This window comes from Pelophylax lessonae (assembly GCF_965119305.1).
Source record: "Pelophylax lessonae genome assembly, chromosome: 10".
Lineage (NCBI taxonomy): Eukaryota > Metazoa > Chordata > Amphibia > Anura > Ranidae > Pelophylax > Pelophylax lessonae.
Genome location: NC_138777.1, coordinates 49,956,965 through 49,974,718, shown reverse-complemented (window position 1 = coordinate 49,974,718; position 17,754 = coordinate 49,956,965). Strand labels below are relative to the sequence as shown.

Below are 17,754 nucleotides of genomic sequence, written 5' to 3'. Positions count from 1 at the left end.
AACCACTGCTCTGTTTACATGCTTGAGGATTGGTGAGGTAGACATGAAATATTTTCCTATTAGGTTCATCTGTTTAGTCTTGCACCTGTTTATTGTGGCTTTTTAATCACATCAGTTGAACTTCCAGTAGCGTCTGTCAAAATTTGCTAATGCGCCTATAGTACTGAGCCTGGATGGATCACAGCTTGGTAAATGCATTTTTTTTTTTTTTTTTTGTTCCCCGACTTTGCAGTAAACAGCCTGCCTAGTTCAAGAACACTTTCCATACGGCATTCCAGACACACAAATATCATGTGCGTTTTTTTTTTTTTTTGTTGGCTTTTTTTTTTTTTTTCACTACTTGCTGCTGTGACTGCGAACTGTTTTTGCCATCCAAGGCTATTAATGACCAAGAATTTTACATTAGTCAATGCAATAATGTAAAATGTAGGTGGTGACCCTGCTTGCAATTACATGCAATAATTTTATATTCTAAATTACATACAGGCCAATCCCCTAAAATATACAAAACTCCTGTCTATGACCTCATACTTTGATTCTGGAATGCGTTCCTATGTTGTAGTTGAAATGTATCTGTATGCTGCGATGGTTATGTTGTACAATTGCTAAGCAACCTAGGGAACTGTTTTTTAATGGGCTTTCCAGGCTGTGAGACTTGAACTACGAGCAATTAATTCTATAATATGCTGTCTACTAGCGTTTTGCCTGTTGTCACTATGGGGGTGCTTTAGTGGTCCTTTTCCCTTCTTCATTGTGGGTGTGGTGTGTTTTGTTTTATAATTTTGGCTTAAAATGGAACAAGAACTGTATGTGTGCTTATTGGCATAAATGTATAAAAAGAAGTTGCATACAGCTTTATCTACAGCTTCCAAAGTGTGCTTGGAATTAGTTGAAGACAGCTTCTGTAGTGAAGCTTTGAGGCCTGCTAACTCAGCCTTTTTCAACCAGGGTGCCCAGGCACCCTGGTGTGCCTTGAGGCTTCTTTAAGGGTGACTTGGCAAAATGCCTAAGAATTGATCAAAAATTACACATATATATATATATATATATATATATATATATATATATATATATATATATATATATATATATATATATATATATATATATATATAGCCAGCTGGTGAATGAAGTCTGCCTCAAAGTTACACAAAGCCACAGGTTTTCTTTGGCACCATTACGACTTTCTAGACACAGGCATTCTAACAACCAATTATGTCATCAGTTTGATAAGGAGGATGTCAGTCACCTCCACAGCATCCTTGTTTGACCTTTGTCTGCCTCTCTCCCTCAGCACTGGGTCACATTAGCTTACTGATGGAGAGCAACTGAGAGAGAAGAGAAACCTTGGAATACTAGTCAGTACTAATCTGCAAAAGTGTATTTCCATTGGAAGAAAAAAAATCACCTCTAACGTTGGGGTGTCCTACTTGTGTGGATGTTGCTGCATTATGTAAAAACTATTAGAATAGTTTTTTACATTTTAGAACGAGGTTCATTGAGACTGTCCATACTTTTAAAGGGTGCCTCGAGATTGTGAGATTGTCCATAATTTAAAGGGTGCCTTGACTGACAAAAGGTTGAAAAACCCTGTGCTAACTTATATGGCAGCAGACTGCTACACAATACCTGCTCTAATAAAGTGGCAAACTATCATTTGTAAAAAATTTGTCATAATTGTCGAAGATTAGTAATAATAATAAAATAATTTACAAAAAAAAACTAAAACCATGAAGTCGTGTCACACAGGGGTGAGGTGTAACATGGCTTTATGTGACCAAAGCCATATCAAACCGTGGCCGGGTGTAAAATTGCCCTGTATATACAATGCCATGTCACAAAGCAATCAAGTCTTTTTAAACCTCGGAGCGCTTTTGGATGGCTTTCAGAATAGAAAGCTGGGTCAATATTTATATCCCAGGACTCCTCAGGTTCTGGACATGGTTGTGCCAGATTGAAAAAGGACCCAACCGGCTTGGTGGTCCCTACACTGTTCTGCCAGTAGTAGTGTGGGAGATTCTTCTAATGTCAACTTCCCTTTTTATAGCAATTCTGTTATGTAAAAATCAAGGTGGCTACCATTGCAGAACCTTACTTTTTAGACTGCTAGTTCTCTGGCTGTCGCATTAATGCTCTAATTTCAATGTTTTCGGAGTTGCAGACCTGGATGAAAAAAGGAATTCTCTGACACTTTGTGATCACTTATATAGCCTGCTTGCTCTGGGTCAGTGGCACAAAGAACTTAAAGGAGTTGTAAAGTCAGAAGGTCAGAATGGAGATTACAGCCTACCATTTGAAGGCTGTAATCTCCATGTCCGGAGGGAAAGCTGGTTTGTGAAATAAGTGGTCCAACGGTTTAAAAGCCGAGACCTATGCTAGGTTAGTGTGCATCCAGTCCAGTCCACAACGCAAAGCAGGGATGGAGGGCCTAACCCTAGGGGGATGCCATAGGAGGAAATCAATAGTGTAGGAAAGAATCACTTGCCGTTCGATGTTGACCCAATCAGGACGTTCCCGTTGCGTGTACACAACGGATAATTGTGTAAGTTGGACCGCCTTATAACATGCCCAGAAGTCCAGAACCCACATTCCGCCCTTGGTTTTTGGCGTGTATAGAGGGATATGAGACAAGCAGTATTCTGATTTGTGCAGGCTATAGTGGTTTCCAGCTTCTGTTCAGCAGACTCAATCCTGGTCCCCAACCCCTGCAAGTCCGCCTTGATGGTGGTAGTGATCTGTTGCACTGCCCTAGTTAGGCCCTGCTTCAGGAGGTCTGAGATTTTTGCAGAGTTTGGTGGTCTCCATCTTCGAGGGGGCTGTCCATGGGCCCAGAGGCATTGGAACAGGCCAGAGACTGCAGGGGCTGAGAAGACAGTAAATCTTTTGTCCTGTCTATTAGGAACTCAGTGGAGGCTGGTGACTGCTGCTGTAAGGGAGATGTACTCACTGCCGACAGCGGTCCATGGTGCTGGGAAGGCATACCCGCCTGCATTGAGGTCCCCGAGGCTCCGGCACGGCTTGGCTTTTTTGCGGCCGCCGCCATTTTGTTAGAGGCTGCCCAGGATAGTGTGGTTTGCGGGGCTCAGGAAAGGTTGCGTTAATTGTCGCCTCCTGCCATCTATGGGCGCTAAGGGGTGCAGCGCCCGGTTCACACAGCCATCTTGGAACCTGCGCGCATTCACCCTCTCATAACTACATTTTTAATATAATGAAGCTGGCTACTCGGTAACATCCATTGCATCAATTCTTTATTGGCTACATGGCAGAATATAGCAGTAACACGCTAATGAGTTTTCGACTAAGACCTTACACATAGCATCATGCTATGAGTAAGACTTCGACCAAAATATGTGTTACTGCTGTATCCTGCCACGTAACCAATAAAGAATTGATGCAATGGATGTTACCGAGTAGCTGGCTTTACTAATATTAAAGGATTATTACATTCCAAGAGCGAAGCTGTCGCTTTATCAAATCTGCAGAAAGAAGAAGAAATGGGATTTCAAATCCCTGCACCAGCTGTGTGGGCACTGACTGGGGAGGGGATGGGGAGGATGTATGATGTTCACCTTCTTCTTCTTCTTTTTTTTTTTTTTTTTTTTTTCTGAAAAGGTGACCTAACCCTTTAAATCAGACACAGCATTTTTTTGGGAGGTCAGCAAGGTTGGCCCCTGTGCTTGCCTAGTGCCAGAGTCCCTTTAAAAGAGAAGTATCATTAAAGCTTTGTTGGCCATACTTTTTCTTGTAGGTCACAGGAGTACACTTACTTTTGCTCTCCTATGACCCAGAGTCAGCTGAGAATAGGCCTTTCCTGCTCTCAGCTAATGTAGCGGAGCCTTTCCAGGCTCTGGAAGGATCTTGACAGTATTGTTGGGATCTACCTGATGCCTGGTTGGCCAGCCAGCTCTGTGCAACTAAGAGCTGGTGCTCTATGGCTATGATTAAGGCCAAAACTCGTAAGCCTTTCTCATCTGTACTCCACGTGTATTAATATAATCGGTATAATATAATAAGTATTCGGATGTACGAGTTTCTGGCTTTCCATTTTATTCCTATACTGTTGTTGGGTGTTAGGAATACCCCATAAGCCAGAGCACTGAGTGCTCACCCCCTTAGGGAATTTGTCCAGGCGTTGCCTTCTCTATAAAAGCTGGAGGCTGCTGCTTCCACCTCCTCTCCAGCCAGCCACTCCAGTGAGTGCTGAAAGAGCAGATAGGAGAGCGGTGACTGACAGTCACTGGTCTCCACTCTGAGCAGACTGAGAACTTGGCAATCAGCGCTCATGTGGTTACTCGCTTCCCTGTGTTAGAGCTGACGTGGGACAGCTGCAGCATAAAGGTGGGTATGCGTGTTTGTCACTTCTCCTTTAGGATAACACAGATTATCTCTCTAGACAATGGCTAAAAGAAGCATTTTCAAATCTGTGTATAAAAATATGGAACAGCAAGAAAAGAAAATATAAAAACGTCACACGTTAAAATAATTACAAACATGTACGCTTAAGAATGGGCAGTCATCTCCCTTTAATTCTACCCAGCCTTCTAAATGCAAAACAGAAACCACATTAATCCAGCAAAAGATGGCAGCACACGATTCTGATCAAAGTTTTATAGTTTTTGTTTCAAGTCTAATCTGGTTAACAATGTATTCCAGGCTCTTCGGAGAGAATTCTTTCTGCCAGCAGCGAGGATGAGGTGGAATCAACAATAAAGAAATTGATGCCAAAGAACAATCAGACGACAGAGCTCCCAAAATCAGAGGTAGTATAATTTAATCTTGTGCCGCGGTCTCTCTAATGGGTGTCTAGCCGCATGCGCTGATTTGGTTAGGAAATCTATAGTGGGCTTGTAAATATGATATAGTTTGTGGGCACAGCCCTTATAGTGGGAATCGGCTTTGACCTCAAATGTGAAATTCCTATTAATATTCATTATATTAATATTCATTTCTAAGACTGAGCTTGTAATATTTCCTCCTCCCTGGTTCCCTCTATACGACTTTACTATTGAGATCAATGGCACAACCATTGGTCCTTCCACACATGCCAGGGTGCTTGGTATATTCCTAGACTCTGACCTCTCCTTCAGCCCCCACATCCAATCACTGGCTAAATCTTGCCACCTTAACCTCCGTAACATCTCCAGAATTTGCCCCTTCCTATTTACTCCTGGGTTATTATTTCCCACCTTGACTACTGCAACTTCCTCCTCACTGGCCTACCTTTACACGGGCTATCCCCCCTTCAGTCCTATAATGAATTCTGCTGCCAGATTAATACACCTTACTAACCAATCCGTGACTGCTTCCCCTCTCTGCCAATCTCTTCACTGGCTTCCCCTACCCCCATTGTATAAAGTTCAAAATACTAACCACAAGACCATACACAACATCACCCCCAGCTACATCACCAACCTCCTCTGCAGATATTTCCCAAAATCGTCCTCTCCATTCTTCCCAGGACCCCCTGCTCTCTAGCTCCCTTGTTACCTCCTCCCACACTCGTCTCCAGGACTTCTCCAGATCCTCTCCCATCTTCTGGAACTCCCTGCCCCATTATGTCTGGGCAGCTCCTACCCTGTCCGCCTTTAGGCGATCCTTGAAAACACACTTATTCAGGGAAGCCAACCCCACCTCCACCTAAGATCTGTACTTGATCCCCTCCATCAAATCATACCCAGCAGCCACTACCTTTTGCACCACCACCGCCTCCCTTTAGATTATAAGCTTTATGAGCAAGGCCCTCCTATTCCTTTTTGTATTGAACTGTATTGTATATTGTGATGTCCCCCTTTTTATTGTAAAGTGCTTCGTAAACTGTTGGCCCTATATAAATTCTGTATAATAATAGAAGACTGATGGGAGCCCTGAAGCTATATGCAGGTTGTAAATCACCACAGACCTTGCTGGTCCATAAACTGTAAGTTCACCTAACTTTTTACACCACTCCCCCTTTCAGTCGCTTACCTTGTTGAGTGATGAGCTTTCAGTGCCCATGCAGCCGATGCAGCAGTGTTTTAAATCCCTGGAACGTTGCACTGGCTGCATGGGCACTGACAGCTCACCACCCATGGGGAGGGGGGGGGGGGGGGGATGGGGCCTGCTAGTACCACATTTTCTATCCCAGGGTGACAATGCTCAGTAACTGTACTGTATCTATCTGGAAGCAGCATTGTCACCCTGGGACAAGTTTATTGTTAAGACTATGGAGTACCTCCCACTTTCCTATTCTTAGTAACAAAGGGAAGGTGTGCAGTAGTCCATAGAAAACACATGTTCAATGTTAGCTGATGGCAGCACAGAAAAAGTAGAGTGTATGGGAAGTTAACATCTCACTGGATTTCTGGCACAGGCTAGTGTTGTATGTGTTTTTGTTTTCTTTCATATTCATTTCATATGTATTAATTTCATATGTGTGTGTGTGTGTGTATATGTATATATAATATATAATATATATATATATATATATATATATATATATATATATATATATATATATATATATATATATATATATATATATATATATATATATATATATATATATATATATATATATATATATATAATATATTTTTTTTTATCATAAGTATTGGGACTCCTGCATTTACACGCACATGAATTTTAATGGTATCCCAGTCTTAGTCCGTAGGGTTCAATGTTGAGTTTGCCCACCCTTTGCAGCTATAACAGCTTCAACTCTTCTGGGAAGTCTGTCCACAAGGTTTAGGAGTGTGTCTATGGGAATGTTTGACCATTCTTCCAGGAGCGCATTTGTGAGGTCTGGCACTAATTTGGATAGCCTGGCTCTGTCTCCACTCTAATTCATCCCAAAGGTGTTCTGTCAGGTTGAGGTCAGGACTCTGTGCAGGCCAGTCAAGTTCTTTCACCCCACACTTGCTCATCCACCTCTTTATGGACCTTTTGTGCACTGGTTCAAATCATTTTGGTGGAGAGGGGATTAGGATGAAGGGAACTCTTAAAGGAGTTGTAAATGCAGAAGGTTTGTATCTTAATGCATTCAATGCATTAAGATAAAAAGCCTTCTGTGTGTAGCAGCCGCCCCAGCACCTCCTAATACCTACCTGAGCCCCATCTCTATCCAGCGATGTCCATGATTCCCTCGACTGTGCGGGACTCTCCCTCCTGATTGGCTGAGACACAGCAGCGGCGCCATTGGCTCCCACTGCTGTCAATAAAAGTCAGTTAGCCAATCAGGAGGAAGAGGGGTGGAGCCGAATGGCAGCCCTGTGCCTGAATAAACACACAGAGCTGCAGCTCGGCTCAGGTGCCCCCGTAGCAAGCTGCTTGCTGTGGGGGCACTTGACAGGAGGGAGGGGCCAGGAGCAGTGTAACGGGACCTGAGAAGAGGAGGATCCAAGCCACTCTGTAAAAACCAATGCACAGAGGAGGTAAGTAAAAAAAAAAAAACATAAGTTTACTATAACTTTAAGGGGCCAGCATACCAAGACATTTTGGAGCATTTCATGCCCCCAACTTTGTGGTAACAGTTTGGGGATGGTCCCTTCTGTTCCAACATGACTGCACACCAGTGCACAAAGCAAGGACCATAAAGACATGGATAAATTATATATATATATATATATATATATATATATATATATATATATATATATATATATATATATATATATATATATATATGTGTGTGTATATATAATATAAATACAATGTGCTAATATATGATCTTAAATTGTGGCGATAGTTATACTTTTGAGCAGGCACACGTTATTCTAGTCTGGTTCTAATTTGTAGGTAACCTGTTAGGCAGAGATGCCAACCACCTGTGATGTTCGGTAGCGGAGTCTGCCCTGACTCATCTCCTTCTGTTTCCCAATATAGGGATCTTCCACCTTGTCGTCGCCAACCGCTCCATCATCCCCTCCACACAACATCCTGGAAAATGGGTAAGATAACTCCTAATAAAGTGGGGTATATGTCAATGGGTTGTTGGATACATGAACCCTTCCAATGCAAAGTTTGTTCAAGAAATTCCATTTACTTCAAAAGTAAATGTTAAAAGCTAACACAATTTTAACTGCTTGCTGGTAATCACTGATCACTGTATTAGTGTCACTAGCAACATCGGTGTCCCTCCAGGGTCAGTAAGCACCAGATTGCCTACCGCACTTTCACAGTCACACTATAAGTTGCTGAACACCGCCATTACTAGTATAGTGTCAGTACGGATCAGTATCTTGATCACGATCAGAACTCTACTAGTGCCCCTAAGGCCCCTTTCACATGGGCGCTCTGCTGATCCCTGCTGGGCTGGCAATTGAAAGGTCCGTGTCCACTCCTATGAAGAGCTGACACGGACACAGTCCCACTCTACTCTATGGGGCAATCGGATGGAAATGGATGCCCTATCTGTTTCCATCTGATGCTATCCGATCCACTGGAGGGATAGGGAATAGGACAACCATCTGTTTTTGGCAAACAGGATCGGATCAGATAGCGGCGTGTGTCTGCTGACCTCTGCCGCTCCATAGAAGAGACTGGAGGGTCTGATCAGGTCCGCCTGAAAAACAGACAGGCAGACCTGATCGGGCAGCCTGTGTGAAAGGGGTCTATTTTATAACAGAAAGTAGTAGAAAATATTAGTTTTTTTTTTTGATTTATGTAATAAAAGAAAAAAAACCCAAGGGTGATCAAATGCCACCAAATAAAAATCACTATTTGTGAGGAAAAAAAGATCTAAATTTAATTTGGGTACTGTGTTGCATGATCGAGCAATTGTCAATTTATAGTAAAGTGCTGAATAGCAAAAAGTGCCCTGGTCATAAAGGGGATAAAACTTTGCAGAGGTCAAGTGGTAACAATACTTAAACAACATTTACCAAGTCTTTGAATGTACTGAGAATTTTCGTAGAACATGTTTTTCCAAATGTTCACTTTAGGGTATGAGAATTAGGCTTGAGAATTGTAAATTCAAATAAAAAAATGACACATAATGGATAAATTCTTATCTCTCTTGGAATCTGCTAACGGTACTGTTTGTAGCGACTTTTCTCATGCAGGGTTCTATGGACCCCTGAGGTTACTCCAGACGTTTTTGGGGTTCCTTGATCAGAGGCAGATCATTCTCTTTCCCAAAGCTGTCCATACACTGATTGATTGGAATTTTTCAAATTCAGCAGGATCAGCCGAATTTCTATCATTCACCTCCCAACAGAAGTTGATCATTTTGATCATGAAATTACTTACAGTAGATTTCTGGGTATGCTCTAGTTGGGCAATACTCCATGTGCACAGTGTAATAACTGCAATCACAATTTCCCTGGAAAACAAACATTTTACTGATTTACCCTGTTGTGTAATTAATTTTGCTTTACATCATCATTTTATGCTTCTGAGTAACTTGATTTATAAATGCATTCCCAGCTGGATCTGGAGTTAATTACACCCAGTTATGAGCCTCTGTGTTGTGTAATGTGTCTACTGACTGTTAGATTCCTTACCAGAATGTGTTTTGTATTTATCACCAAGTAGTATGCACCATTTCATTCTTCATGTAATTATTGATTTATGCAGTACTAGTCTTTACGCATGAAGATTGACACAGGAAAAAAGATTGCTGCTATTATTCTCTAAACATCAGATTGTAACTTGAATAAGGGTGGTCAATGTAGTCCCAACACACCTTCTGTCCTAGGGTGACCGCACTACTCCTCTGTAGATACAATACAGTGAGTGAGTGTTGTCAGCATGGGACAGCAAGGGCTAGTGCCGATGTGCAAATGCAGTATTAGAGATGTTTCGGAGATCATTTAGAATTTATTGCAGGTGCATTTTACCAGCAGTGTCACAGGAATGCAGAACGAACCACACTCCACAGGAGAAGTGGGGCCAAAAAGCTTTGGCCATACTTCTCCTTTAAAGCCTTTACCCTATGGGCCAGGGGCAGACTGGCAACTTTCGGCCCAGGGGGCAGGTACAAACCAGTTGCCCATGGTGCAGTGACTCGCCCCCCCCCCCCCATTCTCCCTCACCCCCCTCCCACTCTCCCTCTTCCCAGCCTCCTCCTGACCCCCATTCCAGGCTGAAGCCCTGCTCCAGGTACTCTCTACTCACCGACTGAATCCAGGTTCCCAACCTGGCCAGCAGGGGGCTGTTGGGGGGAGCTGGTACAGCTCGGTTGGGGCTGGCCAGGGGAGGAGAGTCTCCAGTGGGGCATGGAACCAGCCTCTGTTCAGACACAGCTTACACCATCCATGCTGGGGAGGGAGGCCTGGGCTCTGTCCTTGTCTTCAACCCGCACTCAGTAGGTCGGTGGCTTTTACTTCTCTTCACAATGAACCCTTTATTCATGTCTGTGGCAGATGCGATGCAGCCTTTTAAAGGACATCAGAGCGGCCTAGCGGGCACTTGCCCCCCTGGCCCAGTCCTCCCCAGCTATGGGCTGACCTTTCCCAACCTATTTAATATAAACGAACCCTTAAAACAACTCCCAGAGGTCAGGGGGAAACCTGCTTTATATTTATTACACTAACAGCTCTTTAGACAATACTGTGAATGGCAAGTTGTGCATATGACAGTTGAATAAAAGAATAAAGCATGTAGTATAATTAGCCTATTTGAAACCCAGGACTGCTCTATACGCCTAAAATATTTTCAGTAATAAGAATAAAATGAAACCTATAATTATGGTGTGAAAATTGTCGTGTTTCTTCACATTGGTGGTCACTGTGCTGGTCATTGAAGTGGTCTGTTACTTTGGTGGTTGGTTGAGAAGAGCCCCTTTAAGCCTAGTACACACACAACGATTATCGGCCGACTGGTCGTCCGTCTTTTGTCCAGAGTGGTGTTTTGTTGGTTGGAATGTGCCTAGACTGCACACGAATTTTCTCGCCCGACAAAATTCTACTTCAGAAGTGATGACGTGTTGGTTTGCTTTCTTTGTGTTCTTTCTTCTCTGAGCATGCCCAGTCTTGCTCATAAGATTTTTCCCTGTAGAAATCTGTACTGACTGCAGGAAAATCGGCCGTGTTTTGACGGTGGACAAAAATTTTATAGCCTGCACGCCAGATTTTCTTCGGCCGAAAAGTCGGAGTCGGTTGTCGGAAGCATCATACTAACAAGCCAAAAATCGGCGGATCAGTCGACGGACGAAAATTCCCTACCGATTTTCAACGCGTGTGTTAGATTGGTGTTGGTGAAAAAGGGTCCTGTTAACGGGGGTCAGTGGAAAGAATTGCTCATTTACAAATATCTGAAAAGATAATTGGTGTCAGTGGTTACATGTTGGAATCCAAGGAACCCCTAGCAACCTCTGGAGCAACCCTAGGCCTATAGGTCAGGAACTGCTTCTCCAACACTCCCCATAAGTTCTTGTTGATTTCTTCAGTGTGGTTTAACCGGTATCATCAGACCATATCCAGATCACTGTGGACTGTTTTAAACCTGCCTATTAAGTTTACTGTAAATGCTGGCAACTAATATCTGAAATATTTATGTGTAGTGTTAGTACACCAGGCCTTCCAGAAAATGGTAGCTCACCACAAGAAGATTATGCAGATCACAGAACTAGGTGAGAAAAAATTCTGGTATTTTATACCATGGCCAGTGCATGTGTGAAGAGTTGAGGATCTTCTCATGGAAGCCTATAAAAAGTGACCTTTTAAACTCTTTTTTTATGACCTGGAAGCCATCCTAGAAAACTTTCCACCAGTTTGGAAGACTTACAGAGTGGAACGATGGAAAAGGTAAGGTCAACTTTGAAGAAACAAATTATTTAGAGACGCGAAAACCGATGTGCAGTAACCAAGGAGTGGTGTAGGAATGTGGATTTCAGAGTAATGCTTTATTTAAAGTGAACCTGTCATAGACTCAGGCAGTTAATACGAAGCATATTATGAAAAATTACATGAGCAGAAGTTATCCTTATTGAAAAACAAATGTTAAAATGGACCATAAATAAAGACACCCTGGCTGATGCAGTTATAGGCAATTCTCCATTTTTTATTTTTTTTTGGTAAACTGGACATTTGTTCACTTCCACCTCCTGAGCCTCCTATTGGTCTGAAAATGCTAGTTGACTTGTTGTTATGCTGACATCCTGACTTTAATATGTTCTGAATAAATTATCCACAACCGGTTTGAAGATCAGAAAATTTGGAGAACTCCTAAATCCTTATCTTCATACTTGTCCTGGGTCAGTGACTCAGTGTTAAAGCTCAAGAGGGTCAGCAAGGCAGAAAAGCATCTAGCATGTTCCATAGGAGAGGTCAATAATGACATCCTCCATGTTTTCTCATTACCTTTTCGCTTTAAAATTAGTGTTGGCTGCGGATCTAGTCTTGGATGACACAGCAGGCCATATTCACGAGTGCTGTTCTTCTGGACAGGTCTTTTTCCACAAAAGCATCCAGCACAGGCAGAATAAATCGAACCTGCGCTTTACCAATGTGAGGCAAAGCAACATGTTCGTTTTTAGGCTCCCCTCCCCAGCATTACTCCCTTTTTCTTTACTTTTCAGCTGCTCTGTTTGGCTCCTGGGCAAGAAAAAATCAGTCACTCTATCGAGTATACACTTGTCTGAGGACTTTGTTCTTGCCCCCTATGTGACAATGTTGGGCAATTACCACAGGAAGAGAAGTGGATCTTGTGTTCCTCCATACCCAGAAGTACCTGGTATTTTCTGTTCCATTCCATTCTTCCCTTGTCTTAAAAGAGCCACATGAGGAGAGAAGAAAAGGTGCCTGTGCTGGAGAGGGGGGCATTAAAGTTAACCTGTGGCAAGGCTATGAACATTCCTAACCTCTGTAGCTACAGGCAATGTGGAGAAATTCATTCTCAGATGTGCTGAAATCATTTAAGGCATTCTCACAGCCGCTCCTCCCTCCTAACGGTGATTCAGCAGGACATTCACTATGCTCTTCCTCCCAGCAGTGTCTCCTCATGCTATTGGCCTTCTAACCTCCTATGTAAACAGACCCGGGAGCTTGGTAGACTGGAAGCAGGGGAGCTAAGCAGCTGAGAAAAAGACTTGAACAGATTCAGTGAATTTGCTGTATATTGCGAGTATGATTTTCTCCCTAGTGGCTTCAGCTACTTAGGTCAGTGAGGGCTTGTTTTAAAGCTAAACTCCAGCCAAAAACTCTTCCCTGCTCGACCAATTACAGCTCACTTTACAGCTCAATTGCTACATATAAGAATATGTAAATACTTGATGTCTAAAGGTTGGCTAGGTTGACTTGAAGGTGAACCTGTTGCATTGCTTGAAATTTTCAGTGAATGTTTACAGAGAATCACGCCTAATCAGGAAGCAAGGCAAATGTAATTTTGTATGAAAAATATGCAGATTGCACACATTTGCATATATATATATTTGTGAATTTTCAGCTCCCCTGATTTGTGAATCAGTTTGCTCACTATAACACTTTTGAAAAAGTCAGTCACTATTGTCTGTCATTATTTTAGTGTGTATGTGTGCTGGGAAATGGAGAGTCGTATTTATGTCTGTTGTGTGACACTAGCAGCATGTTACCATGTCTTCATTATTATTAATAAGAATGTAGCTAATAGATATGTGGAATTATTGCAATCCTTTTACTCCTTGACCTCAAGGACCTATGCATTTAGCCTTTTTTTTCCCTTCTGAAATATTAAAAAGCTAATGCTACTAACATGTACAAGGATATACATATGCTCATGTCATGTGCTTATCCGATATGTGGCAGGGGTTAAGGGGAGAGATTTTAGGTCCCTTTCACGTGATCGGACTGATCGGGTCCACCTGTCTGTTTTTCAAGCGGACCCGATCGGGCCACCCATCATCCTCTATAGGGAGGCGGATGTCAGCGAACATGTCTGCTGACATCCGATCCAACAAAATCCACTGAAAACAGACGGATGGCGATACGTTCGCTATCCGTCCAGCGGGTCGGATCAGATGGGATCAGATAAAAACGGACCAGCTGTCCATTTTCATCCTATCGCTCCATAAAAAAAGAGTGGGACTCTGACAGGTCCGTCCTTGCACAGTGAGAGAAGATGGACCTGTCATCTGCCTGCTCAGCGGGAATCAGTCCGTCCAAAACAGATCCACTCCGTGTGAAAGGGGCCTTAGACCGCACACAGCAGACATCCTATTCAGTAATCCCATTCATGGACACTCCCGGCAGCCTTTCTTCAGCCTAAAATGGCTGATTATATTAAATTATTGGTAGAGAACAACAAATATCAATACAATGGAAAATTTCATGGAATAGTATCAGTTTAGCTTCTGCTCCAGGGCAAGTCAGGGCACTGGACTCTGTCTTTCATCCATCAAAAGAAAGTTGGCAGTGAGAATTGATAGAGTGACCTTGGCAGCTCTACAATGAATTGAGAAACCCAAGTAAAATCGAATGGAAAAAGTGCCAAATATTCATCTTAAAAGTACATTATTCTTGTCGATACTTGAAAAACAAGAGGACCAACTGTAGCCAGCATCCTTGCTACTCAGTTGGACTTAACTAGAGTCCAAGTTACACTGTTGCATTTTAAGCTCCATTCACACTTGTGCAACTTTGGACATCAGATTTGCATGACAAGTCGTTCCCCATGTTTTCCAATGATACCCATTCATATGTGAATATACTTTGCAGCAACTTCAGTGTAGTACATGCACTACTTTGGTCCGACTTTCATGCAACTTGTGGACCATAGACTTCAATGTTAACCCTCAGAAGTTGCATGAAAGTTGTACCTGAATGTTATACAATGTAACAGTTGTCCATTATCACTGGTCAAAGCCAAAAAAGTTGCACCCATCCAAAGTCGAGTCAAAGTTTCACTTCAAAGTCGGCGCAACTTTGGAGTTGTACAAATGTGAATGGACCCTTGAGCCCTGTTGAAGAGGGATTCTGAAACACTTTGGCTACAGTTTGGCTTTTTTGAGATTTAAGTAAGGAAACTCCAGATAATTTCACCAGGAGACATATGCATTGTTGGGTCCTGATCTTTACATTTTTAAATTCATGTAGCTTCCAACAGCTGCATTAATACATTGAAACCTAAATATTCATTGGATACATTTACATTGTATGCAATGCCTGGATTGTATCAGCAATAAACCCATTACAGAAATTGGCACAGGCAGGCTTCCTGTTCTCAAAAAACAGCAAAGGGGAAGGCGCAAACATTTGGTGCATTACCCGAATAAAAGTGTTTTATGCAAAGACAATAGGACCAATAAAATGCATACTCACAAACCGGGCCAGACTGGCCATAGGGCACACCAGGCATTTCCTAGCGAGCTGGCTAATGTGACAGAGAGCTCCAGAGGGTGAGAAGCGTAAAATGAAATACGCAATTGTATTGCATATATCATGCACCTGTCTCTCTCCTGCAAGTCGCTGTCTGCCGCAAGCCATGTAGGCCTCTAGGGATTAACATCAACCGAGCAGGGCTCTCTGAGTCCTCCTGGACCGGTCCTCCCTTTGGCCTCACCGCAGATCATGATGCCGGCGCTCAGTGGTAGCTGCCTGTAAAAATCCATGGAGGAAGACAGAAAACAAAATCTGTTATATGATGTGTATAGCCAGATTCTGTTTTCTACTTCCATATCGGGTCTGGTGCGGGCCTCCAGGGAGGGACTGTGAGACGCGCAGGAACATACTCTGCTCGAGTAATCCTCCTGCTGCAGTGTCACCTCTCGATGCGCTAAATAGAGATGCCAGCATTTATGGAGGGACAGAAGGCTGGTAGACTAGACCACCCATCGGAGGAGAAATAAAGATAGATCCTGCTACGCACTTCCTGTAGGACATGCAAGTTGCTTAGGATACACTATGGGCATAGCCAGATATTGTCTTTATTCTTCTTGTTATTGTTCTTGTAATTTTTGGTTTAAAAGAAAAAAAAAATGGGCTGCTCAGTCTATAATGCCCAAACCTATTTTTTGGCCCAGTCCAGGACTGCTCACAAAAGTGCAGTAAAGTCGAAAGGTGCCATAAGGTGCAACTGCTCCAACGACCTCCTATGTACTAACAAGGTAATGCATTTGGGGGCTGAACCCCCTTCCTCAGAGCTGTGCTTCCTGTTCTCCTACAGTACGAAAAATTAAGTCTTATTTCCCAACATAAAGAATTTCTCCACTGTTGTTACTTTTTTCTATTTTTTTACTGGAGTTCTCTTTTTAATCCCCTTTGTGGTACTTGAGGTCTTAAGGAGTAAAAGGGTTGAATACCACTGAAGTCATTGCATCCAGGCATGAAGTACATAGGGATGGATAAAGGCATCCCTGGTGACTGTAATATGTGTATCATCTAACCATTCACAAATATTTTATCAACACATTGTACTAACAGATTTTTTGTCACTTTTTCTTCATTCTTCCTTGACTTTGGCTAGCATGATGATGGGGAAATCCCAGAGCCTGTTGTAACACCTGTTGTAACACCGGAGGTATATTAACTTTATAAAACCTTGTCGTCATGTTGTGTTAATTGTTGGATTGTTTGTACTTAACATAAAGCTGAACTCCAGGCATTAATTCATTTAAATACAGTACATTTGTCAATAGTCCCAAAGTATATAAATACACTGTGTACACCAAATGTTTTTTAAAACCCCAATTTTGCTGTACAGTACCTGCCTGTGCAGAGAGCAGAGCTGTGGGAGGGACCCATAAGCTCCACCCACCACAGGCTGCCTGTAGAAAACTACAGGAGGGGGGCGGACAAAAGACCAGTCACTCTGTACAAGGAGAGGGAGCAGCAGTGACCGGTCTTAAGGCCCATACACACAATCCGAAAATCGAGCTAAAAATACCACTTTCGTATCGATCATATCATACGATATTTGGATCAATCGTGCATCGCTTTTGAGAGCCGATCATAACCATTCATCTGATATTATCTGATCGGACAAACACGAAAATGTTTCCTTTTTTTCGTTTTACCACTTTACCATCGGAGGATTTTGCGGTCTTACGTCCAGGCCACTTTTTGCGATTCGGCACTGTGCGACTTTAACTGACAATTGCGCGGTCATGCAACGCCGTGCCCAAACGAAATTTACGTCCTTTTTTCCCCACAAACAGAGCATTATTTTGGTGGTATTTGATCACCTCTGCGCTTTTTATTTTTTGCGATATTAATAAAAAAATGCGAAAATTTTTAAAAAACAACAATATTTTTCTACTTTGACAGTTAAAAAAATATCCAATATATTAAATTTTTGTCATATATTTAGGCCAAAATGTATTTAGCTACATGTCTTTGACAAAAAAATTTTCAATGAGCGTATTTTTAACCGCTTTATGACCGGAAGGTTTTACCCCATTCCTGACCAGGCCATATTTTGTGACCCTGTACCCAAATTAAATTTTGTGTCCTTTTTTTTCCCCACAAATAGAGCTTTCTTTTGGTGGCATTTGATCACCTATGCGATTTTTTTTTTTTTTTACTTTTTGCGCTATAAACAAAAAAAGAGCAACAATTTAAAAACAACAATATTTTTCATATTTTTTTATATGAAATTCCCCCCCAAAAAAATTTAAAAATCACATTTTTTTTTTTTTTTATCATTTTAGGCCAATTTGTTTTCTGCTACATATTTTTGGTAAAAAAAAAATAGCAATAAGCGTATTGTGATTGGTTTGCGCAAAAGTTATTGCGTTTACTTAGGGAAAGATTTCTGTCATTCTTGGTGTTTTTTTTTTTTTTTTTTTTTGTGGGACTGCGACATTGCGGCGGACAGATCGGACCCTTGACTGACACTTTTGGGGGTACCAGTGTCATTACTACA

General features: G+C 42.2%; 1 protein-coding gene across 2 annotated transcripts in view; it reads left to right on the top strand.

Moving 5' to 3' along the window:
* Positions 1 to 17,754, top strand: part of PPFIBP2 (PPFIA binding protein 2) — a 364,249-nt gene that overhangs the window by 285,068 nt on the left and 61,427 nt on the right. Inside the window, exons 13-17 of one of the 2 annotated variants that reach the window (XM_082270388.1) lie at positions 4,654 to 4,760; positions 7,861 to 7,925; positions 11,480 to 11,548; positions 11,666 to 11,723; positions 16,357 to 16,410. In XM_082270388.1, coding sequence (XP_082126514.1) covers positions 4,654 to 4,760; positions 7,861 to 7,925; positions 11,480 to 11,548; positions 11,666 to 11,723; positions 16,357 to 16,410 — 353 coding nt within the window. The remainder of the gene's footprint in view (positions 1 to 4,653; positions 4,761 to 7,860; positions 7,926 to 11,479; positions 11,549 to 11,665; positions 11,724 to 16,356; positions 16,411 to 17,754) is intronic. The other variant, XM_082270389.1, reaches the window with a different exon arrangement.